Below are 27,073 nucleotides of genomic sequence, written 5' to 3' on the forward strand. Positions count from 1 at the left end.
CCACTATCAGGAAAGCCTAAAACCTACATTTCAGGATGAAAGCCAGAATTCTAACCAGCCTTATGAATCCAGTGCATTCAGCATCATGAGACTTCAGATGAAGTATCAAGCAGTTCAACATACATCAATTAAAACGCTTTTCAAATTTAGAATGCAAGTGCTGGAAGAACTGAGGAAATGAGGAAACCCATAATTTCAAGACATGAGACCAGGCTGATAAAGGCACTTCAAAGAGATTTAGATAGAGTACAAGACAATTGTGCCCCACCAAGGTACCCCTATGTCTCCAGTAAGATTTAAAGAGATGTAGCTTCATCTCACATTTTATGTGTCTAAATGTTAAATATCCAAATCTTATCTAATGACAATAGACTCTTGTCATAGTCAGTGAAGAGAAAGAGGTGCCTTCAGAGAGAATTTCCTCTGACTACTCTTATATGCCTATCTTCAGATGAAATGAGTTGCCTTCACCATATATCTGTTTCACTTACTTTAAAGAAAATCTGACACAAATAGCATAGACTTGAACACCTCTCTGTTAGACAGCAAAGTCAGGGCAGATGAATTATGCCTTTACTACAAATGAAAAGCAGACCCTATTTACCCCAAAGAATTTAGCAAACATTACTAGCTTCACAGTCATCTCCACTTTTTATTTCTTAATAGTGAGTCAGTGAGCTCTTTGAATAAATGATGTGGTTAGTGTACAAGTACAGACTACTATTGTGGATAGTTTTAAGTATCAGAGAAGAAGACAGGAATTTTCAACTGCTCTTATTCCAAGGTCTAGCTCTTCACATTATGTCCTTGGTTGTGGCCTTCGATCTGACAGTTTGAATGAAATCTGCATAGTTCTTACTTTCTCAGAAGAATTCTTGAAAGAGTTTTGTATATCTTCACAGTGGTTGTTAGATTTCATTAACCTGCATAGGTTAACCATGACAAGCACAGGACAGGCTGGCTCCCAAGCTAGCGTTTGTGTCGCTGGGTTATATACAACATTATCCCATAGTGCCTTCGTATCTGTGTACAAAGAGTGGAAACATAATTCAAGATGTTTAAAAATGAATCAAAACTGTTCATAAATCTGGTACCTCTACATGTGCTTAAAAACAAATGCATTGCTTTTCCATTTCCTTGTCGTCTTTACCAATCAGAAATGCAGTGTTTCACACTGTAGCGGTATAAACCTTGAGTTCATCCCACCAAAGTCCTGGCATTTACCAGAGGTACTCAACCTGCGATCTTAGTCTTAGCAGTCTCCCACTGTGGTGACAGACAGACAGGTATCCCCAGGGCTCTGACAAGGGGATTGTAACACAAGTACATTCCTAACCAAGGACCTTCAGTTAACCATGTATGGTAAATTGGAATTAATTTGTACATCAGTGACTCAAGGTCATGGTACTGGAGACTCAGATTCTGTTCACCTTGTGTAGGACTTACATGCACACAACATGCATGTAAGAAGATAAATTCAAGCCCATAGCTGAATATCAAGAACTCTAATGGCAAACAAAGATGTGCAAGTAATTAATAATAAATAACTTTTGTACAACTTTTATGTAAATCTTCTTTCTATGTACATTGGGAACACCATAATTTCAGAGCTGGTCAACATGTATTTGGGGACACCTTAAGAAGGTACTATTATAAAATAAAAGCTCTCTTATTTATTTGATTGGTCAAATTAGTTACTTTGTACTGACTTTTTTTTTCCATTTAGGTGCATGTGGATGAGGGAATTTCTAGCATGAAATTCAAACTGATATTTCAGTTCACAGGAAGTAACTTGTAAGGTTTTACGTTTGTCTAATAGTCAGAAGTAGGAGAAAAATTTATTCCTGCAACTGTTTGTGAAGCAAAAACTTGAAAACATGGCCAGGTGGATGCTCAAGAGGAGTGAACAAACAACACCTGTGACTAGAAAATGTAGCAAAGTCAAGTAGCAGAGTCTACATCAGAGTGGAAACACCAGGTGTCCAAATTCAACTCCTATCAAGCATAACAATTCCTATGTCTACTGCTTCTCACAGAAATGTCCTGCAATAAAACCTTTTCATATTTTCTGATAGATAAATTCCAGACCCTTTAATTCTGCCAAGCCTCTTGCTGTCATAACTTTGTGTCCCAATATGTATACATCAAAATCCTGACATTTTGTATGAAGTGGACATTTTTATTCTGTTTTTTTAAAAAATGCTGGAAATTTTTATTCTTTGTAAAAATGCTGCTTGTAATAAATGGACATGTACTATAAAGCTAATGTTTGGAGAACATTTAACCTGGCTGCAAAGTCCTAGTTCCCAACAGTTCTGACAGTTTTCACAGTTACATTTTGAATGTTATAGGAGTTTGGACATGTTGTTATGGCTTGATGCTTTTATTCTCTCTCTCTCCTTTTATTTTAAGTCAAATACTAAAAATCCCTTAATGGGCTTCTTAGCATAGTTTGGGGGAAAAAATGTTGCATTTATGGTGGATTTAACACAATAAAACACTTTTTCAGGCTCTGCTTTTTTCTATCTAACTGGTAAAGCTTCCACTAAAGGCCTTTATATTTCTTTTTCAGCTTTTTCAGCTGTCATCTCAGACCAAACTCTGATTTTGCTGGAACACTTTGTGTGAATAACTTCCTGTTAAGTATGGGTACTCCCATATGCAGATAATCGTCTTATTTTCAGATCCCTGTTCCCTCCTTAAGTTTGGTATCAGATACCCTCTTCAAAGCTCTTCTTGAAGTCCTCCTCTCACATCAGCATTTCAAAGCTGACTTCAGTGGCTTTTCTTCCTTCTGACCAGTTTGCATGTGACTTAAGAAAATGTGGGAAATTATTAGAAAGTTACTTAGTTTTTACATTGGCATAAAATTTCTGAACAATTTGGTCTGAAAGTAAGTTATTTTTTCTACCCAGCATACAGCAAACCAATGTGACAATTTCCTTGGAGTTTTGCAATGTATGATTTTCAACTTAGATGAATTTCAAATTGTGACATACTACTGGAGCTATGGAAAATCAATCATATGAAGAGTAATCACACAATACTTGCCATTTTCAAAGGGGCAAAGTTGTATCCTCCGTGCATCTGGAATTGCCAGCCAACCCTACAAGTCAAAAAGTGGCCATTAGCTAGAGATTCTCAGATCCATCAATTTTTAACATTTCAGACATAATGTGACAGAAAATATTTCCATCAAAGATAAAGATTATGTGTTTATTAAAAATCTTTGCAAGCAGGATCTTTAAAAGGATGTTTTGCACTAGATATATTTTTTATTTTTCATCGTTAGGGTGATTGGAGCTGATGAACTAAGGTGATCGCTTCTATCACTATATTCCTACTACATGTGAGTCACATATTTAAAAGCCTAGTTTCATTTAGAAAGTCTTCCAGTTTGATTTTCATTAAGTTTCGTACAGTGTCATCACTTTCTAAGGGTATCAAAAGACATTCAAGAATCATAATATCAGATTTCCTTAACTTTGTTATGGCAAAGGATGTATCCTTAAAATCTGAGGAATAACAATCCAATCTGCAAGTGTATGCGCATGGCTGTTACAATACCCTAATTATTTGAATTCATCTGCAAATGTTTCTGTTACTCACAGTTTCCATCTGTTTGCTCAGCAATCATATTGTGGCATTCCCTGTGTATGTGCTATATCTTTCCAGTAACCTCACATCTTTCAGAGTGAAATGAAAGAAAAACTACCTGGGCTTGTAAGAGATCTTGTGGTTCAAATCACATATTAAGGGATGTGATTTTAGGTGCCTACATTGTACACATCTGAGTGTGACTAAAGTGCCCAAATTACTCTTACAGTAACCATATGAAGATCCAGCCAATGCAACCGGCAGAGTCTACAGTGCTATCGGGGACATCCCAAAACAGCCATCTACATTTGGCCAGCTAAGTAAGTGACTGCATTAACTAGATATCCATCAATGACTATAAGAGTTTGGACATCTATTTAAAATGTAGATATCTCCATCTGAACATGTACATTTAGGTATCTTAATCCACAAGGTAAATCCTGCCCCAAAATTCACTGAGAAACTAGGTCACATAGTATCTTGATAGCTTACCACGATCATTTTAAATTGGTTTGGTGACTTTTTATTCCTGATAAGTGACCTTTCTGATGTGTATTTAGATAACAAACACATTTTCTCTTTGCACCTGTTTTTCCACGTTAAAAAAACATGTTCTTTGGATCTCCTTTATAAGACAGTCTCTCAATTTCTGACCCATTCTTGATTTTTTATGTACATCTTCCACTTTAATTAATCATTCTTGAATATAGATAGAAGAATTACCTACAGTATTTCAAAGAAGGCCTTGCCCATACTTTCCTGCTAGCTTGGAATAATCTAAACCACTGGACCCGCTTTGTTCACATTTACATCATGTAAGGATGTTAGTTTAAGCATATTACACTCAGATCTTTTTTTCTCCACTATTATTTCTAAACAATGACCCACATCTTAGAGCAAGAATTATTTTATTTGAGCAAGTGTATGAACTTTCACCTCATACATTACTCTTCACCCTCCTTTAGTTATTTCATATCTGAAGATCTCTAGTCTCTTCCATTTATCCTGACCCTCTTCCATTTTGATTACATCCCTCAGCTGTATTATCAGTAAATCTCATTAACATGTTCCCATATTTTGTGCCCTTGTCATTGACAAAAATATTTATATAAGAGATGCTCTAAGTGTGGTCCTTAAAAAATCTTCCTATTAGCACAGTCCTATTCAACAGTAGTTGAGTTAGCCCTCCAGCTAGGTATTATCTACCATACAAATCTTGTTCTCATCCCCAGCTTCCCCGATTGTTCTTTCGGTTTCTCATGCAATACTAAATCAAATGCTATGCTGAAATTCAGTCAGATTAAATTTTCTGTCTTTTGATTTCTCATTAAAAAATCAAGTTAATCTTACATAATACTTTCTATAAATTAATGTAAACTGTATCACATTTCCTTACTGTCTCCATGTTTTAATTAGTGTTTCCTAAAAAGTCTCTTCTACATTTACACAGTCGTAAGGTCAGACAAACCTTAGTCAAAACCTTAGGTCTAGAGCCTTTTTCTACAGATCTTTTTCTCCTTTCTTAGCACAAATCGCAGATAAAATTTATTTGCTCTGAAACACAAATATATATCAAATTCCAGACTGTATTACCTCAATGCAAAGACAAGGAAGTAGCTGTGAATATTTCAGAGAAACTGATTTAAAAGATTCCTTCCTTTTTATCTGAAATAAAAAGACGTTCATTAATCCAAGACAGGAAATGACTTTTAACAAAGCTAAATAAAGATATAGAAGGCCATTTCTTGTAACTATGACCTCAATGAGCATTTCTACCTACAAGTCACCCTCCACCAGTTCAACAAACTGCTTTGAGCTTTAACTTACCACTGCAAATGCCCCTATATCTTCACAGGTAAACCATTTGTGACACAGGCGAATGTAATAATCCTGATCTCCAAGGAAGCTGGATACATTCACTGATATGATTTTCCTTGCCCTGTCTACATTATAATCAAACTTCCCAGCTGAAAAAAAAATAAAATTCAAACATGAAATTTTCACGTGTTTCTTTAATACTTTATTATTTCTGATTTTGTTATTTCTTTATAAAAGGTATTATAATTTATAAAAGGTATAGAATGTATTTCATGACTTGATGGAGATGAAATTCAACATCTATAGATTATTACCTAGGCTGTTGGAATTCATTAATTTCATATCATGATATTCCCAAAGATATTCTTATTTTACATGATGCAATAATTTCCATGAGAATAAATTTCAATTTATTTATTTAAATTAGCACTGGCAATACGGAGAGGCCAGGACACCTAAAGATTGTACCTCAACCATAGTACTCAAAATCTTATGTAGTTTATGTACGAATACTTGAAATATACACACTAATACTACTACAAAAGCTGATTATCTTACGTTTGCAATTTCATAACTTAGAGATTATGTTCAGTTTTATGAGATCTGTCTAGAGAAGAAAATATAAAACCAGCAATCCAAAATGCATGAAAAGGACACAACCTTCTTTCCAAAAATTTAAATATTAAATAGGTTGTTAATATCTCTATGTGTTACCTAGCATTTCCAAATCAACATAAAGAAACACAATTTCCAGAACATTACCTACCAATTACATAGTAGTAGTGGTAGTCCTAAATCAACCTTTTTTTCCCTGCTTATTCAGCTATGAAAACATATCACTATATAGGTCAACAGAAATACCTCACAGCTTTAAGTTACATAGAAGATCAGCTCACCTGAACAAGATGGAATGTATTTTCCCACATCACTGTTTCGGCAATCTGCGAAACAGAACCAGAGTTTTCTTCAGTGCTGCTTTATTTATAGAACTGTCTAAATAAACTACCAAATTATCCAATAGCTTCCCAACAGGAAATGTATGTCTTATACACCTCTTTAAAGGCAGATTTATATCCATTCCTACATAAAGAGCATAAAAGTACCCTTACCACAAACAGAGATTGTATCATAACTTGCCTTAAGGACCTATCTCACCTGCCTGGGGTTTCTACTGGAAAACCTCACCAGCACTCTAAGGTGGCAATATAGGATATAACACTGCATTTCTTTACCTAGTACCTAATAATAACTTACATAATACTAATAAAAATATAGCAAGTCAAACATTTATATGCACTCTACAAAATGTAGAGTAAGACTGGTCCTGGCATGCATAATCTACCATCAGTTAAACCAGTGTATTCCAGAACGTGGTTTGGCATCGCATTTGGGGTTTTTTGGTTTGGTTTGTTGTTTATTTTTCTTTGAAAAGATGTTTCTTGAAAACCAACTGTTTAAGATGTTTTCCTACCTTCCACATAGTATTCCTGACTCAGCTTGACTTCACAGTAATTTGGTATTGTTTTCATGGTCACATAGATGTGTTGTGCTACATTGACTTCAATGCAATTGAATTGTATCTGTACCTGTTTAAAACATTTAAAAAATCAAGTTTGTGCATGACTTCCAGAATACACGAAAATCACTAATTATCAGAGTTAAGCAAGCAATATTATTTGTTTAGATTTATTTATATTTACAAGGAGCATTACGTAGTCTCAGATATTGTAGCATTAAGAATGTAAAAGAAGCAGATAACACTTAATGAAAGGATTTCAAAAAGCATCATTACTTCTAATCTAGGATGTTGCTATCTTCTTCACTTACAGAAATCCAAATATATACAAGCTATAAAATAATCTTAAAAGCATACCCAATGCTTATTGAATTTCAAAAACAAAAAGGTCTTTCATACTACCAAAAGTCCAAGTTTGTAGGCAGTTTACAAGCATAGGCATTTGCAGAAGAGGAAAAAAATGTCTGTTGAAAGATTTAATGGAAATTTCAGCTAATTTATTCATTTCAGTAACTGTGAGAGAGAAAGTAATTTAGAAGACAAAAGTTGAGGTCCAATTATAGCCGGTCATTCCCTCACTGATATCAGAAACTATTACATTCCATATAGATTTTCATGCTGGATATATTCCTGTTTGGTACAAGCCTTTTGGAGGGTAGAAGATACCTTATCATCCTAGTCACTGAACTGAAACTAAGAAAATTTCATTAAATATGTTTGTCAAGTCTCGCCTATGAAACTTACCTTACTCTGAAAGCTTCCAATTGTTTATTGCTGGCCCTGCATTGCCAACAGAGACATTTGATCATCACATGGTACTACAGAGGGTAAACTGCAATTGCAGTTTGGGAGAGGAACTTTGTTTCACATGTGCAATCAATATAACATCAAGTAACACATTTTGTATGGGTTTACTAACAGTTATCCACCAGTAATTGAAAGCAAAAATTCATCTCTTTTAAACAGTTGGTCAAGGATGGGTTTTTTCTTCTTTTTTTTTTTTTTCCCGTTGCAAATTTTAATAACAAATACTTCTGGGTTTCATTAAGTAAAAGATTATACTCTGCTCTTGCAATTATTACCACGAATTTAGGACAGATGTGCACAAGTGCTTAGGCTGTCTTCTAGATGTTTTAATTCCATTGACATGGTTGGACGTAAATGAATCATATGGATGCACTTAAAATCCCTGTGGCATTGTACTTCCTATCAATTGGAGTTAGAAATGCTTCCCCACAATTTGGTAGGCACAAAAACAAAGCCAGCAAGATTGATATGAAAATTAGGCTTTGGAGAGGCACCTTCTCTTGGAAAAAGGTAAGTGGAAGAAGTATGAAAATGGTAGAGAATTGAATTTATGGGTTATAAAAGGACATTTTTCTATGATGTTCCATTTCACAATGCTGAAACATACATTTAATTGCAGTTTTCTGCAAAGTCAATAGGAGAAGAAAATGAGAGAGAAAAAATATTGGTTTTTTCTAAAGGTTCAACATTTAAATGAAAAGCAACCCCAAAAAAGGGAGTTTACCTTCTTTCCATTAAGGAGCTTGCTTTTTTTCCTAGTGAATCTTATATTTGTGCATTGAGATTGCTGTGTGTCCAGTGAAAAAGAACATATTTCGAGCCCACGGATGTTTTCTGAAATCACAGAATCACAGAACATTAGGGATTGGAAAGGACCTCAAAAGATCATCTAGTCCAATCCCCCTGCCGGAGCAGGAACACTTAGATGAGGTTACACAGGAAGGTGTCCAGGCAGGTTTTGAATGTCTCCAGAGTGGGAACTCCACAATCTCCCTGGGCAGCCTGTTCCAGTGTTCTATTACTCTCACTGAGACGTTTCTTCTCAAATTTAAGTGGAACCTCTTGTGTTCCAGTTTGAACCCATTACCCCTTGTCATTGGTTGTCACCGAGAAGGGCCTGGCTCCATCCTCATGGCACTCACCCTTTATATATTTGTAAACATTAATGAGGTCACCCGTCAGTCTCCTCCAGGCTAAAGAGCCCCAGCTCCCTCAGCCTTTCCTCATAAGGGAGATGCTCCACTCCCTTAATCATCTTTGTTGCCCTACACTGGACTCTCTCCAGCAGTTCCCTGTCCTTCTGGAACTGTGGGGCCCAGAACTGGACACAATATTCCAGATTTGGTCTCACCAGGGCAGAGTAGAGGGGAAGGAGGACCTCTCTGGACCTACTAACCACCCCCCTTGTAATACACCCCAGGATGCCATTGGCCTTCCTGGCCACAAGGGCACAGTGCTGGCTCATGGTCATCCTGCTGTCCACCAGGACCCCCAGGTCCCTTTCCGCTACACTGCTCTCCAAAGCTGGTCTCTAAATGAGATAAGAATAGATTTCAAAAACATCATTTGAGCATCTTTAAGAAAAACAAAAAATAAATTAAAATATATCATGTCATAAGCTTTTTTTTTAGGTGAAAGGCACATGTATTTTATCTTTGTTAAAAAAGGGGCATTACATATAACACATGCATGGGGGTGGGAGCAAGGTTTTAATACAGATAGCTGTACATTGAAGTTTTAATTATGCAAATTAAAATACTAAAATTATTAACTCTGAGTGAAGCACACCAGGAAATATCTCAATGGTAACACACTAAGCACATGAGTGGCAGGATGTTAATAAAAGTAGACTATGCCCAAAAGTTTGAGTGCTTTCATTCTATTTTAGTGCAGAATTGTAACTTCAGACACATAAACTGTTTCTCCTGTTGGGGCAGTTGCCCATGACTGAGTGACCAGGCAGACAAAATTACCCTCTGTGTGTGCGTGCGCGTATGTCAGAGCAAGAAAGAAAAGGGTAGCAGTATGCTTGGGGTACTGGTAGAGGACAAGTTAATTCTATTATGTTACAAGTAAAAATTCAGTTGTCTTGAATTCATTATGTTAGTTCTCATCCCCTCAAGAAGGGCCAGGGCTTTCACAAAAAAATAGCTTTCTGATGTAATTACATGAAAACAGTTTTGACACAAATATTGCAATATGGAACAAAATTTGGCTGAACAGCTATAAACAAAAAAGTAAACAGAAATTATTCAGTAGCAAATCTGTTTCCTACCATCCAGACTCAGAGTTCCTTTAATGTTCAAATGAAGAGAGCATGGGCTTCCTTGGACACATTTCATCACTGTTGAGATCTTCATGCTTTTCAGTACCATAGAAGACAAAGATGCAGGTGCATCATGGCAGAAGCTGTTAAAAATGCCACCTGCAAATGCAAATACAAAGAAAGAGAAATCTCATTGTGCATAGGATACCTGACCAAGTGAAATCACCAAAGGTGAAGCTTCAGCTCTGCTGAGATCAATAGCAAAGCCAGCACTTTACCTAAGACTTCCCACATGGCCAACAGAGCTGGTTGGCTTTGCTAGCAATGCAAGTAGGGGTTGAAAAAACTGCACTACAGATGGGGTTTGATAATAAATTTCCTGGGTTAGGCAAGTGTTGACCCACAAGAGGAAGGATTCACACTTGAAACAGTTAAGGCTATCAAAGTGAACTCAGACTAACAGTGTTTTTAAATAATCAGATCTGCTAGATCGTATCTAGACTAATAGTTTATTTACACTTTTTTCAAAACCATTACTTGTATATTGTAAGAACTCTCATAGGTAGTATTTTAATTTTAGGATTGGCTGATGGTCTCAACTACTGTTAAAATCTTGTTTTCACACAAGAGGGCACCATTGCATTCCTAGTAGTGGAAAAATCCCTTACACCTACAGGATTTCCTTGTTTTTTAAAACCAGAAGAGCAAGAGCAGAATAAATATTATCCAGGCCTTCTTCAAGGTGTAAACAGTAGGCATGGAACACAGCTACTGTGTCTTGTCTTATTTTCCTACGCAAAATTAGTTATCCCAAAACCTAAGGACATCTGTTTGCACAGCCACCTTCTGTAGGTCAATGCAAAAGAAAAAAACAGTCTTAAGGCCCCAGTGTTCATCAGTTTGCCATATTTAATCTCTTTCTGCTTCTCAGACTGCCCTGAACAGAAATCAGTTATTTATTTATGAATTGACGTTGGCACAGTGGATCTAATCCCCAGGGAATTCCTTGGGCTTCTCTACCTCACATACATTGTTTGTAGTCCCAAAAAATAAGAGCTCAAGAAACCATCAGAACAAATGCCAGGGATTTTTTTTCTTTTGGTTTTGTGGTGTACAACGCAGTGCACTTCATTTTAGCTGTAACTACATCATAGCAATTTTGAAATATTTCTTACCCTTCCAACTTGAGTACATAGTATGAAAGTTAAAAGATACCCAAATGAAACAAAGCACTTCACATATTCTCCACCTGCCTCCCTTGGGACAGGCTGGAAGAACAAAAATATCTGACTCTTATTAGTCATATGGCTGAACATATTCCTAGGAGGACTTCGGCTAGTTTGGGGAAGAACATAGTACGAAACACCAGTACCATGATACTGTCCTTGCCACAAAATACAGGATAACACTCTTAAATCATCAGGAAAAGGTACATTCTTCAACATCTAGCCAAAAATTGTTGTCAAGCACAGATGCCCATGAATTCACATCCACAGTTCTCACAGAAGGGTAGGATGTGGAGGAAGAAGGGCAAAACTTCAACTTACTTACTTCTCCAACCCCTCCAATGAAGGAAAGTGCTCTAAATTTAAAGACTGAAACTGTATTAACCTGCACAGGACCTCTTTCTATGTTATGAGATCCTCACTTTCACAAGATCCAGTTGCAGCTGAAGCCCCTTGCCAGGGACTGATACAGGTGGAGTGTGAAGATAGACTGACATGAATGTGGTACCTTGGCTTGATTCTGTCAGGCATTAAGGTGCCCTCACACTTAGTATCAAGAAAAATAAACCCTGCATGATACGTATCAAAAGTCAGAAAAGACAAGCACTTCACACCTGAACATCCACTCCATTTTTTTTGGTTTTTTTGCCATTAAGCATCTTTTGGAGGCAACAGGATATGCTGATAAAAGCCAAGTGGAAAAGTGCGGAAAAACAAGGACATTTTACTTCAACTGACAGTGAAATCAACACTCAATTATCTAAGGTAATATTGGCAACAAGAGAGGACAGTTTGTGCTAACCAAAGAAAAAGCACAGGTAATCCAAAATACACAAAATAGAACTTAAGAGCAGTAGAGTACAATGACTTTTGAAGAATTTGTAAACATATTTCCACAGAGATGATGCAGCCTTAAGAAATACAGTGCACAGCAGCCAGATGTGAACACTATATTCCGTGTTCCAAGAGTGGGTGGTATAACAATCCTTAAGAGTTATTGTACAACACCCAATCAATCCACTCACAGTCAACTGGGAAATTATTATATTGCAGAACTACCTGATAATTGTTACTAATAATGTGATGAGTGATGATTAGTTTTAGCTCTGACTCTTTGCTCAAAAAATATATTCTCTTGACTGCCTCGTATGACATAGAGTTGTAGCAACCAAATGGCATCTAGGAGCAACTCTTTCTGCTCATTTCCTTGGTTATTGGTGTAAATTTCTTCATCCAGGCCTAATCTTTCTTATTCCCATGTCTACGTAGAAATAATTTAAGGGAAGAGCAATGTGTACATATATATATATATATATAGTCAAAGCTGACAAATCTTCACAAAGTATTCTCTTTGGGTGAATTTTACTATATTATTTGACCCTACTTATTTTTAGGAGAGACTGTCATGACTTAAATAAATTTGGTCTCTAGTTATTACTGCCTGAGTTATGGTATTGTCAGATATAACAGGTTTGGAACTATCTCAGAAGAATCCTAAGTCATATCTAGGTGTGTTACTGTCATTGGATCAGTATCAGGCAGCTGCACAAACACAGTTTTAGGCACTATGCTCTGTAAGTGGGGACACTGTCTTCCTTGATTGCGGCTTCTACCTTCAAACTGAGAATAAATAAGTATTACACTGGATAAAATGAAATGACTCTTCCACTTTTGATGTTTTTCCATTAGTTTTATGAGGCACTTTGAGAATTGCAAAAGATGCAGCAAAACTCAATAATAATTTAAATGGACCATATCATGCATGAGGATATTAGTTTTGGATCACAATAAATATATGATACAAGTAAGAGCTGACAGAAAACAATTTTCATTCTATAAGTCATCACAGCATGAGTCTCATTTCTGACTAATTCTTCAGTAAGCTCTTACCTTATCATCTTTTAATCCCCCCACTTGGATAGTTTCCTCTGGAACACACACCTCTTTTCTTTTCTCACGAGTGGTATGATCTATACCCCAAAGGACATAAAGAGACATCTTGCTACACAAACCACCTGTGGAGTAAATCTTGCCTAAATTTTATGTTTATGAATTATAACTGTAATTAGCCCTACGTGAGAGAGTGATTGTTGCTGTAAGATTCCTTAATTATGGACACATGTTAGCCCAGGCATAAAGAACCCAAGGCTTATTATTCAGCATGTAGACACTTTCCTTGTACTCTTGCCATCAGCTCAACCACAGCAGATTATTTTTTAATCTGATGATGCAGCAATCAACCCAGAACTGTCATGACAGCAAAACACACCTTATGTACACCTGGATAATAGTAGCCAGAGATAAGCCATGAATACACAATAGAAATGATTAGATGGTTAATTTGCAGCCTCAGGCAAGAAGATGAAATTGAAAAAGTGCAAAAAAGTTGCAGCAAAAACCCATTAATGACAGGCCAAGGCTAACACCCAATAGAAAATCCTAACTGGTTTTTTGTCTGATATTTCTTTCCTGCAAGAATTTTAAGAATTTGAATGACAGTGCTACATCTGTGAGCACATCTAAAGCACATTAAAATTGCTTCACTGGAGCATCATTCCATGAGTATAAATTACAGTGGCATTTCAAACCTATTTGCATGTGATTTACCACAGTATCTGCTGCATTTGTGCATTACGATGATTCAACAAACCTCACAAACTAAATATACTCTCCTAAAATAACCATATAGCGCACTTCAGTTAATAAATACCAAAATTTGCTACTTAAAAAGTACTTACACCAATTATGAAATTGATTAAATTTCAGGCTGAGAGCCTCTCTTTCATGACAGATTTCAATGCACAGTAAATTAGAAGGGTTTCACAGTTGTACTTAGAGCAAGTATTTCAAACTTCCAAATAATGGACAAGGTGATATACTGTGCCAAATGATGGAAATTAGTATACACCCACTGTTGCACAAGTGAAGTAGGATGAAGACTGAAAAAATGTTTTTTCATCAGTCCTATAAGACTGAGTCATCCTACATGTTACTTCTATTAAAGATAACTGATAAGTCATTTTCAGGCAGCAGGGAAAACCTACAACCAGCTCTGTTTCCCATACATCATGTTTCGAGATAAGGATCTTTGGTTTACAAACTTTTCAGTGCCCAAAGTCTACATCCAGCTAATAGCCAAATATCTAGCTTAAGCTCATGTGCATCATCTAAGCATCTTTGGTAGCAAACAGGCAGAGGGAACCCCTCTTGCCTCCCTCCCAGCACCTAATTCACCTTGTTCTAAGGTGGGTAGAATGAATCACTACCTCGTGGTACCTACAGTGAGTCTCCACTATCTAGATCTGCATTTGTGTAATACCCAGCACAGATTTTAACTCATAACCAAGTGTCCTTCCCTCTGAGACCTGGGGGAAGGGTTTGGTCTCCTCAGCCTGTGCTGCCAGATGGCATGGAGGCATGCTTCAGCTAGGCAGAGCAGAGGTCAACTCCCATTTCTCTCTTCTTCTAGGACTCCTTCCACATAGTTTGTGTAACTAGCAGCTCAGCTGCCTAATCCTAAGAAGTTTAATTCACAGTCCTTGAACCAACCACCAACAGCTCACTCTGCTCACTGGCAGAAGACCAGAGACTTTATTCAGGTGGGACTTTGGACTGCCTCCCTTCCACTGCCGTGTCCCTTCTCTCTGCATCAACATGTGTCCCACAAATGACACGCTTTCACAGTAAGACTCACGACAGCTGACATTCAGCTCACGCCCCATGCCACAGCATCAGCATCTCACACGCTCATGGCTCAGTGCTGCAGCTTCTCCCTTTCTGTGGACTCTCCACCATGGGGATGCGGGAAAGGCACCGTGGAGACAAGTGATGCTGAGAGCTGGGCCTCCAGCAGCACTGACCTCAGAGAGATGCCTGCAAGGCAGCTGCCTCATGCTCCCCTGTCAAGTGACAGTGTGCACTGGAGGAGCAACTGATGGAGGCTTCAGAGTTCAGGTAATCCAAGAGCCTGTTTTATTACTGTAGGCAATAATAATAAATAGAATGAATAAACCATGTCAAATAAATAAGCAAATTATCCCAATGACCATCTATGGTAAGGAAGATCATAAAGCAACAACACACAGTCATTATTAACCTATTCTTTATCAGAACTTACCAGTTTCCAGTGTTTCATACAAGGAAACTGGTGGGAAATACCCTGTCATGACAGTGATCTGATGTCACCAGGAAAGTGGATTTATTATCAGCAATGAATTATCTTTATTTTTCAAAAGCAAATTAGTAAAAACGTGAATGATGTATACTCACTGGAAGGTTTGCTTTTACAATGAATCCCCTGCAAATAGAAAAAAAATATTATAAAAGCTGAGGTAGCAATAAAAACAAATGTTGCTAAGTTATTGTACACAAACATAAACATACCTTAAACAAGCATACATATTCAAAGTCCATAGCATAAATCATTTTCAAGATTAAAAAAAAGATTTTCAAACACAGTGAAAATGCATATGACTATTGCATATGACAGCCTAATACGTAGAGGGACACAAGATCAGCATTATCCTTCTTTTCACATATTTCTGCTGAGGTCCAATTGTTATAACAAGTATAACAGTTCCAACAAATACAGACATCATTTTACAAGGTACCGTCATTCATACCGACCAATAGCTTATTTATTATTTTGTTACCATAGACTGCTTCATACCAGGGCAAAGAAAGCAAGTGATTTCTTTGGTGGAAGACAGCTAGAACACTTCTGAATATTGTATCATTTTCAGAAGATCACACTAGGCCAATGGAAGGAAGTATTACAGTACTTGCAAATGAAGTTTAGAAACAAGATTTGCCTTTTTACTCCTGAGAACCATCTGGCTCCAATTCCTGAAAATTAAATTACTCAGGCACAGTACTTACCACTGTAAGAGGCGAAGAGAACCCAACACTGAGATTTTAAAAAGTTGCCAGCTATCTTTCAGACAGACTTCATCCATTTTCCCAATAAAATAAACCCTTAACCACACGCTAACATTTTTGTAGAGTATAAAAACAACAGCTCTTAATTCAAATACTATGCATGACATTCTAAAGAAAAGCTATTACTTAGCCAGTGAATACTGTTTTCTCCTGTTCTGGCACTCAAGTTTCTGCCATATTACATATACCAGTATTTCTTTGTATGCAGCATATATGTTCCCCTCTGCTTTCCTTTAAAACTGATGTCTCATTCACAGACACATACACTTTTGTCACACGCCCAGAAGGAGCGGGCACCACCCTGTCTCCTCTCTTCTTGGGTGGACTGGGAGCTCTCGGTTCTTTCAAAACATTTTAGGATCTTGTCAACAAGCCAACAACCTGTAAGTTTTAGAGCCAGCAAAAGTCTCTCAGTGGACACTGGGAAGTTTTCAAGTTGTAGAAAAACACAGAGGCTGCAGCCTGGGTAAGCATTAGCACTTCATAAAATAATTATTGCTTGGTCTTCCAGGAGGCTTTCATCCACAGGCAGCTCTGTCCTCCTCATGAACACAGCTGGTGAGCGAAATCCTATTACTGCTGCAGGCGAGAAATGACAGGAGGTTGGCTACCCTGTGACAGCAGCCTAGGGTACCCAAGAAGTGTGTTTTCTGTCCTTCATCACTGCTTTTAAGTTTTTTTGTTAGATAACTTTGTTTTTAAGGAAGGCCTTTGGAAAACCAGTGACCAGTATTTAACCTGTATTAGTTCTCACTCTTTTGTCCTTTTGGCACTTTTATTTTTAATAATCACTTGTGGAGGTGAGTTGTCACCTTTTACAATTGGCAGTTTGTCACTATTACTCATAAAAGTTTAGAAGCATAAAAGTTGGTATTTTAAACCACTTTTTATAGTAAGACACAGATGGTCATGTACTTTGATAGACTGATAATTATAAAAATTATTTGTGACATTGCTAAAGATATTTCTTTGGCTGCTGCTACAGAATACTACCACAACACTCAAAGAAGTAGGCCCTGTTGCGATAGGACAAGGGGTAATAGTTTTAAACTAAAAGAGTGGAGGCTTAGATCGGACATGAGGAAGACATGTTTTGTGATGAGGGTGGTGAGACACTGGGACGGGCTGCCCAGAGAAGCTGTGGATGCCCCATCCATGGAAACATTCAAGGCCAGGCTCTGAGCAACCTGATCTTGTTGAAGATGTCCCTGCTCCTTTCAAGGGGATTGGACTAGATGATCTTGGAAGGTCCCTTCCAACCCAAACTACTCTATGCTTCTATTACTCTCTAAAGGAAATCAAACTTGTTTACATGACTCTTCTAAAACTGGGGTACTTCAATTTCAATGGTTTCATAAATTCCTCCAATCCCCCTGAAGGACTGAAAAATGTAACTGATGCAACTCCACTTCTGCAGTAACGAGTTCATAGAAATATTTGTCATTTATGAATTATTTCTGCCTTTCCCAAAAAAGCTTCATTGGTAGTTTGCTGATTCTCCCAGTGCACATTCATCAATAGAAAGAAGACTGCAGCTTTTTGAATAATTAAGTGCAACATTAAACCAATAAAAGTGGAACATGCCAGCTCATACAAAACCCCACTGGAATTTTAACTGCTGTTTCAAGGACCTCCTTTTGAATTATTTCTAATAAAACCCCACTGGAGTATGCAGAAGGACAATTTGAATTTAGTCTCTTTACTGGAGGTTCTCCACAGCCTTAGGGAGCGGAATAGACAAATACACAAAACGACTGCAAAAAAAATTGAGTGAGTGAGTTAGGGAGCGAGCTTTCTTGGTGAGAAAACCTAACTGTTGGATGAACTAATCACTGAGACACTGCTTACTGGAAGAAATTAATCTTTCATGGGGCTGATAATTTAGCAAATTACTTCTCATTTTGCAGCCAGACTATTGAAAATATTTTGGTTAGGTGGCTTGAGAAATTTTCCAATTCCCAGTCAAAATTTCTTAGAATATCATCTTTAAGCTAATTTCTCCAAGCATTCTTTCTGGTTACAATCATGGTACCAACATACACTAGTTAAAAATCAAGATCCCAGTGAAGTAAACAACAAAAATCTCACAAAACTCAGAGGATTCAGACTTTTATTTGGAGAAGGCCAGTGTTTTGGAGCCCCTGTTATGACACCTGAAAAATGCAAATCATATGTAAATAAATTAAGTTATAAACGTTAAAAAAAACCTACCCACTTCTGTAGGGCTGTGAGACAATGCAGAAATCCTCCTATACCTTCTAGTCTATCCTAATTAAACCTTGTTTTTCACTGTTGCTCAGATGAATCCTACCATCTGAATACCTTCCCATACCATCTTACATTTATTTGCTTATCTTCTCCATAGGAAAACAAGAAATGCATCCATCAGTGATTTCTGTTCTGGTAGGGAGATATTTTGACATTCTTGGGCACTTTATTTTGTTCTGGGTGAAGAGCTGTTGGGAAGTTTTACATAAATAATCAAACATTTGCACAAACATTTGCCAGTTACAGCAAGCATTTGGTCACAGCCTAATTCCTTTTTTTTCTATTAAATGTTTCTTTTTTATTGTACGATGCCAGGGATATGGGGTGCAATTTTCTTTATAATCATTTTGTAGAATAGTCAAAAGAGACCATTTGTCTCAAAGAAGGACTCAAATAAATTAATGAAGCTCCTCTCCCACTTTCCATACCTTTTATTTTCAGGAATTTTCAGTGATGAATGCAATAGAAAAACATAACACACTAAAACCGGAATGGAAATTTTCTTCCCCTTTCACAAATGCCGTGGGTGTCTTTTATGCAAAAATAAGATCCTGAACATGATAGTACACTTTATTCCTATACAGAGAGCATCTTTGATTCATATCTGCTTAGGAAAAGAACCTAAGCAAAATATTCTTACACAATGCAGAAACAGTTAGGGATTTTCCTATTTCTCTAGGGTTTTCCCCATTTGTGGTATTACTCAACTGTAGCTAGAGGTTATCTGAACAGACACCAACAATGCACAGCATTCTGAATAGAAGGTGTGGTGCCAACTTTTTAGCTAGCACAGCAACTTCTCCTTAATCTGACCCAATTGTAATGCCACATTGTTTTATTTAAAGACCATAGAGAAGAAAGTGAGATCAGCAGACAAACACTTGGATTTGGGGGCACAGAGAGTATTTTCATGAATTTAAATTGCCAAGTCAAAAAACCCAAAGATTAGATGTGCTTCCCATTTTCTCTTATATCTCCAGGCACTGAATCAAGCACATAAGTGTGGAAATGATACCCTGAATGTTCTGTCATGCAGGAAAGATTCTAAGGCAAAATTGGGTTTTTACAGTCTACCTATTAGTTCTGTTCTACCTTGTTCATAGCAGAGTTGATGGCAGCTCTTCCACAATTCCATAAGGAATAAGCCCGAAAATGCCTTAAAATGTGTTCTTTAATTGGAATCTTGCTGTCAGACATTTAACATTCATCCATTAAAATGCCTACATAGAGTCAGCGAATGTACAGTGGACAGTTTTTCACCCTTTTGAGAGATCCTCAGTGGCAAAGCTATTGCCCACATTCCTACTTTATGTTCAACTGTAAAACAGGGCAGAGAAAAAGGAACATGACCATCTTCTGACATTTCCATCTATTCCAACAATTTCTCTTCTTTCACCACCATTAAAAAGTACTGTCTTAATGTGGTATGGTCTTGCAATAACCAATGTGCGAATTGTAGCCGAAAGGCTGATAAAAGTGATGAATCTAATCATGTTCTTTTTCATTTCCAGTGAAGAGGTGATGCTCTGCAGAAATCCATCCTATTCTGCACACAATTAGAAAGGATCTCTCAGATCACTGGGTCTAACCCCCTAATAACCACAGATACTACATCATCTAATTCCTTTCAAAAACTGGTGAAGCTTCATTTTAAAATCAGTCAGGTTTTTGTGTGCCCTGCTCCATTAGCCGAGGCTACTCCAGAAGCCCTGTTCTCTAACAGCACCAAATCTTTCCATTTCTAACTTGAACACAGAAATGGTCAGCTTGTATTGACTTCTGATAGCACCCACTATCTTTCCACTTAAACAGATGCTTTTCACCCTGGAATGTACTTTCCATTTGTCCACAGCCAGTCATATAACTTTTCTCAGCTTTTTTGTGGATTATAAAAGCCAAGTTCTTTTATTCCTCCCTAATAAAACAGGCTTTCCTTCTTACCATCACCCTTCTCAGCAGCTATTTCTACTTTAATGCATCTTTCCCAGTGGAGTGACCAGAACCATACACCATTCTGAAGACGGTTTCCTACGAGGGTTCATTTGGAGCCTCGTAAAGTGGTGATATTTTTTTGTCTCATTTGGGAGCACCACCACCATGTCAAATCAGTAGTTATTCTCCGAAACAGAGAGGGAGATACTTACCCTTTCTGTGTAGGCAATCTACCAGCAGCCTTCTTTTCTCCATCTGCTCACCCCATTCAGTTCATGAAAGGAAGAGCCAACAGATGCTGGGTCATAAGAGTCCTAAATGATTTCTCATGGCCTCTAGTGACAAACTTGACAATGCTAATGTGATCTCAATCACCTCCATAAAGAAAAGGTCTTTGAGCAGTGGACAGCCACACGCAAAGTGTTATGGATCTATACAATTTAAACACTTCGGATGGAAACAGAGAGGATTTAGAGCTGCATCGTAAGAGCTCCTCTGACCATAAACAAATGACTGTAATTTCTTCCTACATTCAGTCCCAGAAGCTAGCTAGGGGGAACTTAACAAATGGAAAAAAACTAGTATGCTTTAACTTTTTCCAGCGCTATTTTCATAGGTGAAGGAGATAATGGCTTTGCACTTTACATGATGCTGGTGGGGATTTGAACCTCGCAGGACTTTTCTCATTCTATTCTTCTAAAGATCACCCCTGTATTTATCTTACCAAATGTAAGGAAACAGAATTCTATATAGCAAGAGAAAGCACGGAGATAATAAATACAAACAATATGAAAATCTAGAACTCTTAAAAATTCATAGTTAGTATTCCTGATACAGCATCTCAAAAATACCTTTTATCAATAGGAGCAACTGCATTTGTTTTGATGTCATGACTAATTACTTTCATTGCCAAAGTAAAACTATCTTACTGATGATCCTTTTTAATTCTTGGCAAACCACAAGGTTGCTCTTCAATTTTGACTGACAGTGTGGTAATCAGATACATGTGAACAGTGTGCAATGGGATCAGCTAAGCAACAGCAGAATGAAATATTTGGACTGTCATCCATGCAGAAAAGAAATAGGCACCTGAACTTATGGCAAAGCATTATTTTGGACTACTCGAAACTATTGCTTCTACAATATGGCCTAGATATTGCTGGAAATTTTTACAGAATGCTAAAAACGAAACAGAGTCATGCCTATATATTATTCAGCTCTGAGCCCCTCTGTGTCCATTCCAAGCTGAACAAAAATGAGCCCATCACATTAGTGCAGTGCTGAACCTGAGAGGATAAGTACTGCTGAGAAGTGGGACGTTAAGCTCAGGCTCAGTACAGTGCTAACAAGGTCACACACTTATTGAATTTGAGCTGGCTTGTGTCCAACAGATCAAGGTAACATCTCCCTGTTTTAATAACATATTAATGTTTTCTCAACTAAATGGTGAACTGATGATGAACAAACATGGAAGAGATTATTTGGTTTACTGCTTCAGTAAGGCTCCACAGCAGTCTAAAGCATAGCCTTGTACCAGTTGTTGTTTCCTGCACCATTTGCCATTTCACATGTATATGCAAATGTATGGACCTGTCCTCCACAACCTGCTGATTGTCGCAAGGCCAACACTTCAGCTACAGCCCAGCAGCACCCCAGTAGTGCAGGAGCAATGACTAACATGAGATCCTCAGGCCCCTTAGATGTTTGTCCTTCAGTTTATCTGCAACTATTCAGGTATAACAGAGATTTCTGTTTTCAAGTCAATATGTTCTTCCTCCTGCACTATATTGATGCAGAGGAATCCTGTTTCCATATTTTAAATGGACTGTCCCGTATTTTGTCTGGACCGCATGTGGCATATAACGTTTTCTGACCATCACTGTGGCTACTGGATCCCTTTTACAAAGACAAACAAGTGAAAGAGTTGGCAGCACAGTAATTATATTTCTGGGAACACTTTGCAGTGATGTGCATTTTTCCTTTAAGTGAATGCATGGTCAAAATAATATTGCTTTCATCCTCACGACTGGGAAGAAAATTTCCTCCTTGTATTTTTTTTTAAGTGAATTGTGTGTAAAAATCATGCTGTGATACAAAAACAGCCTACACAGAAACCACTTGATTCATTAGACCAAAAGGAGCTATGACAGGCTGAAATAAAAGCTGCCTGTTCTATTGTATGCTCCAATTCCAGGACAAGAAGCAGAATTTGCTTGAAGCAACACTATACTCTAGCTTTTTTTTTTTTTCTTTAGAAATAAAAACAACAACAGAAAAATAATAAGACAAAAAAGTCAATAATTTTCATGTTACATTTCCTAAAATACTAATACAAGTTGTTAACAAAATAGAATTGCATACAATAGACAAAGTAAAATTAAAATGGACTTTGAATGCCATATCCTCAGCTGGTATAAATCAGAACAATCCCATACATGGAGCTCCAAAAATTTCAGACCACTCAGCTACTTGAAAGGAGAACTAATCCACCAAATCAGCACTTCTAGCCTAACAATGAGACAGGGACATTCTAACACAGCATTAATGATTCTTCCAGTGAATGACTGGAAATTTCATATGGAGTATGATAAAATGGAATCAAACAAATTTAGAGTGAAAGGGGTCTCTGGAGGTCATTAAGTCCAGCCTCCTGCTAGATGCAATGCTGTCACCAACATCAAATCAATTCAGCCATTACTTTGGCCATTGCTTGAAAAACTGGAGGATGTAGAGTCCATAAGCTCTCCAAACAACCATGGATATCTCATGCTTTGAGGTTAGGATGGTATAATGATCTCTATAACACAAAAGAAGCTGCAAGAAAAATTTAGTTAAGATCCCTCAGCAACACTGACAGAACTGAGACTTGGAGCCTCAGAGGTGACTGGAGTCCGTGGGCCATGAGATTGCCACAGAAGACGGATAAAAAAAAAAAGAATTGAAGTGAAGTTCATGGAAGAGACCCCCCAGGATAGAAAAGCTCCTGTTGCTGCTGGAGGAAGTGGCTATTTCTTTTGGAAATACTTATTTTTCTTTTGGCCTGAAGATCTTTTCCTATTCAATTTACTGTCTTCTTATACATCCTTACACTGTTGCTCAGTAAAAGAGGGAATATATTATAGGCCTGTCTTCCCAGTGCTCTGGCACACACAGTGAAATCCTCACCAGTTTGCTCTAATAGACTACTGAGTTTTTATGTTTAGAGTCAGTCCCAGGAGCAGAACAGCACTCTGCCCTACACTGTGACCTTTATAAATGGTAAGTGCCATCCTGCTCACATTCACAAGTTGTGGAGGACTACGGTTGATTGAAACTCTTTCCACCAATTTGAATGAACTTTGAATGAGATCCAAGTGGGGAAAAGCTTTTTGCCTCTACAAATTTCAGCTTTCTCCATGAGAAAACTGTCACATTTTTTCCAAGTAAGGCACTTCGGCTGTGCGGATTTTGCATTACTACTGGTAGTGAAATTAAGACAAGGTTTTCCATCATTTGCAAAATAAGATTGTCAACCAAATCAAAAAGAGGATTTCCATACCTGAAACATGATATAAGTAAAACGTGGTAATCTCTGACAAACGTCATGATTTATAATACCTTATTAATTGCCCCCTCTACACTAGAGGCACATAAGCTTATTAGGCACCTATCTCCTTTTCTAGTCTGAAAGCTTCCTGGATACATGTAGTTTGGTATCTAGTTCATGACCAAAACAAAGCTGGAATGACAAAAGCTTTTTGGGAGAGCACACAGTCACTTGTGAGATACCTGCATCCCCCAGTGTAGCAGGTGGCTTGAGGAGGTTTAACAGTTACAGGGGTCAAACTAACAAAGCTCATGCCCAGCTTCTTTCAAACTGGAAATATTAGAAGAATGAACCAGAGTATGGGCATGTTCCCACTTTAATACTCTAGCTTCCATGTCCTTGTCTCAATTGACAGCCAGGTTCAACATCCTCCTTAGCCTGAAGCAGTTCTAACCCTAAATTGTCTGTTTGCCACACTGCCCAGTATACAAGAGGGCTTCCCAGGCCTCCTGTCAGAGCAGCAATATTGTATAGAGAGGAAATGCAAGAATGATGGTCTGAGAGAAGGACAGCCAAGATACAGCCTAATTTTTAAAGTAGAATGCTTTCAACATTCAAATGGGACATCTGTTTCCTACTTCAGAGGTCATTTACATTTTATTTTAAGCAATCATCAGAAAAAAAAAAAAAAACCAGAAACTGCAACTTTGGAAGAGTGGCTCTTGGCAAGTGCTCTGAATAGAGAATGTCAGACTCTGGCTCACAACTCAGGTGCCTGGGCTCTGGAGAGCAGAGCTCAGACTAACTTAGAGCTTAACTTTTTCCCTTGCCTAACCTGGGGCAGCACCATGCTGACCATGCAGGTTTCTCATACTGCCCTGAGAAGTCACTAATGCTTTCTCATGATCTCCATTTAATTTGTATTTAATAACCTGGAATCATAGGAAAATAGCAGGGTCATAGAATGGGTCGATGTTGTACAGATACTATCCGGAAATGTTGGGGGCAGAGAGCCTTAAAAAAAAAAAAATGAACTTGTTAATCTCAACCTTGCCAGCACGGATCACAAAGTTGGAGTAAAATTTAGAACATCGAAGCACACTTGCCAATAATGTATTTTAACAGTTTAAAGACTTTAGAGAGCATGTCAGGGCTGAGCCATGTAGAGAAATGCAGGAGCACATTTATGGTTTTTGTAGCTCCCATAAAAATGGTATTTCTCCCTCTTCTCCTTAAACAAAGAATCTCAAACCTAAATAAACTTGGAACTACCCTTGATTATAGCTCTTCCTGCTGAGAAATATTTTTAAATGTTGACTTTGGTTTTATTGTAGCCTTAGCTTATGTTGTTGTAAGGCTGCTCAAATGATTCCTCAGGCCATCTAGAAGCACTGGTAGAGTAGTAGAGGATGGCAATACTGAGAGGCCACTGCATTCCTTCCTGGTGCCACAGCATCAATTAATGAACTGCTTCCATTAAAGACAATGATAAACATGCCTGACTCGCTCTAATTGTGCTTGCTTGAGTTACAGAAACACTCTAGCCACAGCAAAATGAGGAAAATTTTTTAGTACATGCAGCTTTTGCAGCTTTATACTTGAAAATTTTTGAAAGAGAGGATTATTTGCTAACTATTCATATTTGTATTATTATGGCACCTGAAATTCTTAATCCTACACAGAAGTCTTATACCACAATCTCTGCATACGTGCCTTTCCTACCCTATCAAGAGTAACAAAAGCCAAAAATACCTTTCCCTGAAATATAGCTAGCAGTGTGAGTACATGAAAAATTAAAAACCATTCAGAATTTAGCATGCAGAGAAGGCCTACTGGAAACATCTGTTCTGTGCATTCCAGCTGAAACATTTGCAGTCTGAGACAACTGATATAGAAGCTAGTTGTGAATTAATTAGGAAGACTAAATCATATAAAATACAAAATAATTACTCATAAAGTCATTACACTGTCTATTTAGCTTTTTACTGTTAACGTATAATTTTGTGGGAATTTAGGAGTGGGGAGAAGGATGAAAAAAAAAACAAAAAAAAAACACCTGTGGAATAGTCATATAGTTTGGCTTCACCTTCTGTATCTTCTGCATACTGTAGTTGCTAAAGTTAGCACAGTCTAGTTAAAGGAGGCAGAGGTCCAAAAGAAGGACTTCCGAAAAGGCAAGATTCCATCAACTTCACAACAGCAGCATTGTTTCAGCTGCCTCTCCTCAACACTCTGTTGTCTCTAGAGACAGCGATAATTCCTGGCATGGCCCCAGCTTCATAAACCTATCAGTGTTCCGTACCTGCATATGTTGCTTCACCCCGTGTCTCATTTTTAATTATAGCGCTTACTCAATGAAAAGCACCTATGGTACACACTTGCCTAAAAAGTGTATGTGGTTTTTTCTCCCTAAGTGGAGGAGAAAATAAGCCACGAAGGCAAACTGAATGGTTAATGCAGATGTGACCACGCTTTAAAAATTATTCTATTATATGTAAATATACTGAAAATGAGGGAAAAAAATAAAAGAACACCTACTACCCACCATTATAGTGTCATGAACCATGACACTATAACGCGGATTGCAAAAATAAATGTAAAAAAAAAAAACGAGGAAAAAATATAATACAGGGTTTTCAAAATTTGAAAAGTAATGAAGAAATCTGCCATTGCAATCGTGGAAGGAAGAACAGCAGGTCAGGGAGATGAAGGGGGAAAAAGATCAAGGAAGTTTGCATATGTAGGGATGAAAGCAAAAAACAAAACTAGAGACAGTGAAATGTATTAACTGCAATAAATTCTATTTCCTCAAAGTTTTTCCAAGAAAAGACAATGAATGCACATCTAGTAGTGTACGATGTTGTTTCTATGATTCATACTTTCTGAAAACATGCAGGCAAGTAGAGGCAACTCCAAGACGATCAGTTTTCCAGAAATTATTGAAATTGACCATATGTACTCAAAGTGACTAAGTTGAAACTTTTTCTTGCAAGAGAAAGAGGCACAGATAATGTGCAAAGCAGAACTAAAATTCTCTTCATTTTTCCATAGACAGTCCCTGAATAAGATTGTATGTCCCATAGCTTTTACGGTGAGTCCCATATTTCACATGCTGAAAGGGCACAGCAAGAACACAGCAAGATGGGTCTTAGACTCTGTTGACTGTTCCAAAGGAATGA

The 27,073-nt window shown here is 37.6% G+C and overlaps 1 protein-coding gene across 1 annotated transcript in view; it reads right to left on the reverse strand.

The window, feature by feature from the left end:
- Window positions 1-27,073, reverse strand: part of IL17REL (interleukin 17 receptor E like) — a gene marked incomplete at its 3' end in the record, with an annotated part of 45,071 nt that overhangs the window by 9,987 nt on the left and 8,011 nt on the right. The window contains exons 2-10 of the mRNA XM_080363956.1: window positions 15,500-15,527; window positions 10,014-10,163; window positions 8,463-8,572; window positions 6,887-7,001; window positions 6,312-6,356; window positions 5,425-5,564; window positions 5,191-5,262; window positions 3,043-3,106; window positions 860-1,023 (exon numbers count right to left, since the gene is read on the reverse strand). Of these exons, the coding sequence (XP_080220082.1) occupies window positions 860-1,023; window positions 3,043-3,106; window positions 5,191-5,262; window positions 5,425-5,564; window positions 6,312-6,356; window positions 6,887-7,001; window positions 8,463-8,572; window positions 10,014-10,163; window positions 15,500-15,527 (888 nt within the window). The remainder of the gene's footprint in view (window positions 1-859; window positions 1,024-3,042; window positions 3,107-5,190; window positions 5,263-5,424; window positions 5,565-6,311; window positions 6,357-6,886; window positions 7,002-8,462; window positions 8,573-10,013; window positions 10,164-15,499; window positions 15,528-27,073) is intronic.

Source organism: Nesoenas mayeri (assembly GCF_963082525.1).
Source record: "Nesoenas mayeri genome assembly, chromosome: 1".
Lineage (NCBI taxonomy): Eukaryota > Metazoa > Chordata > Aves > Columbiformes > Columbidae > Nesoenas > Nesoenas mayeri.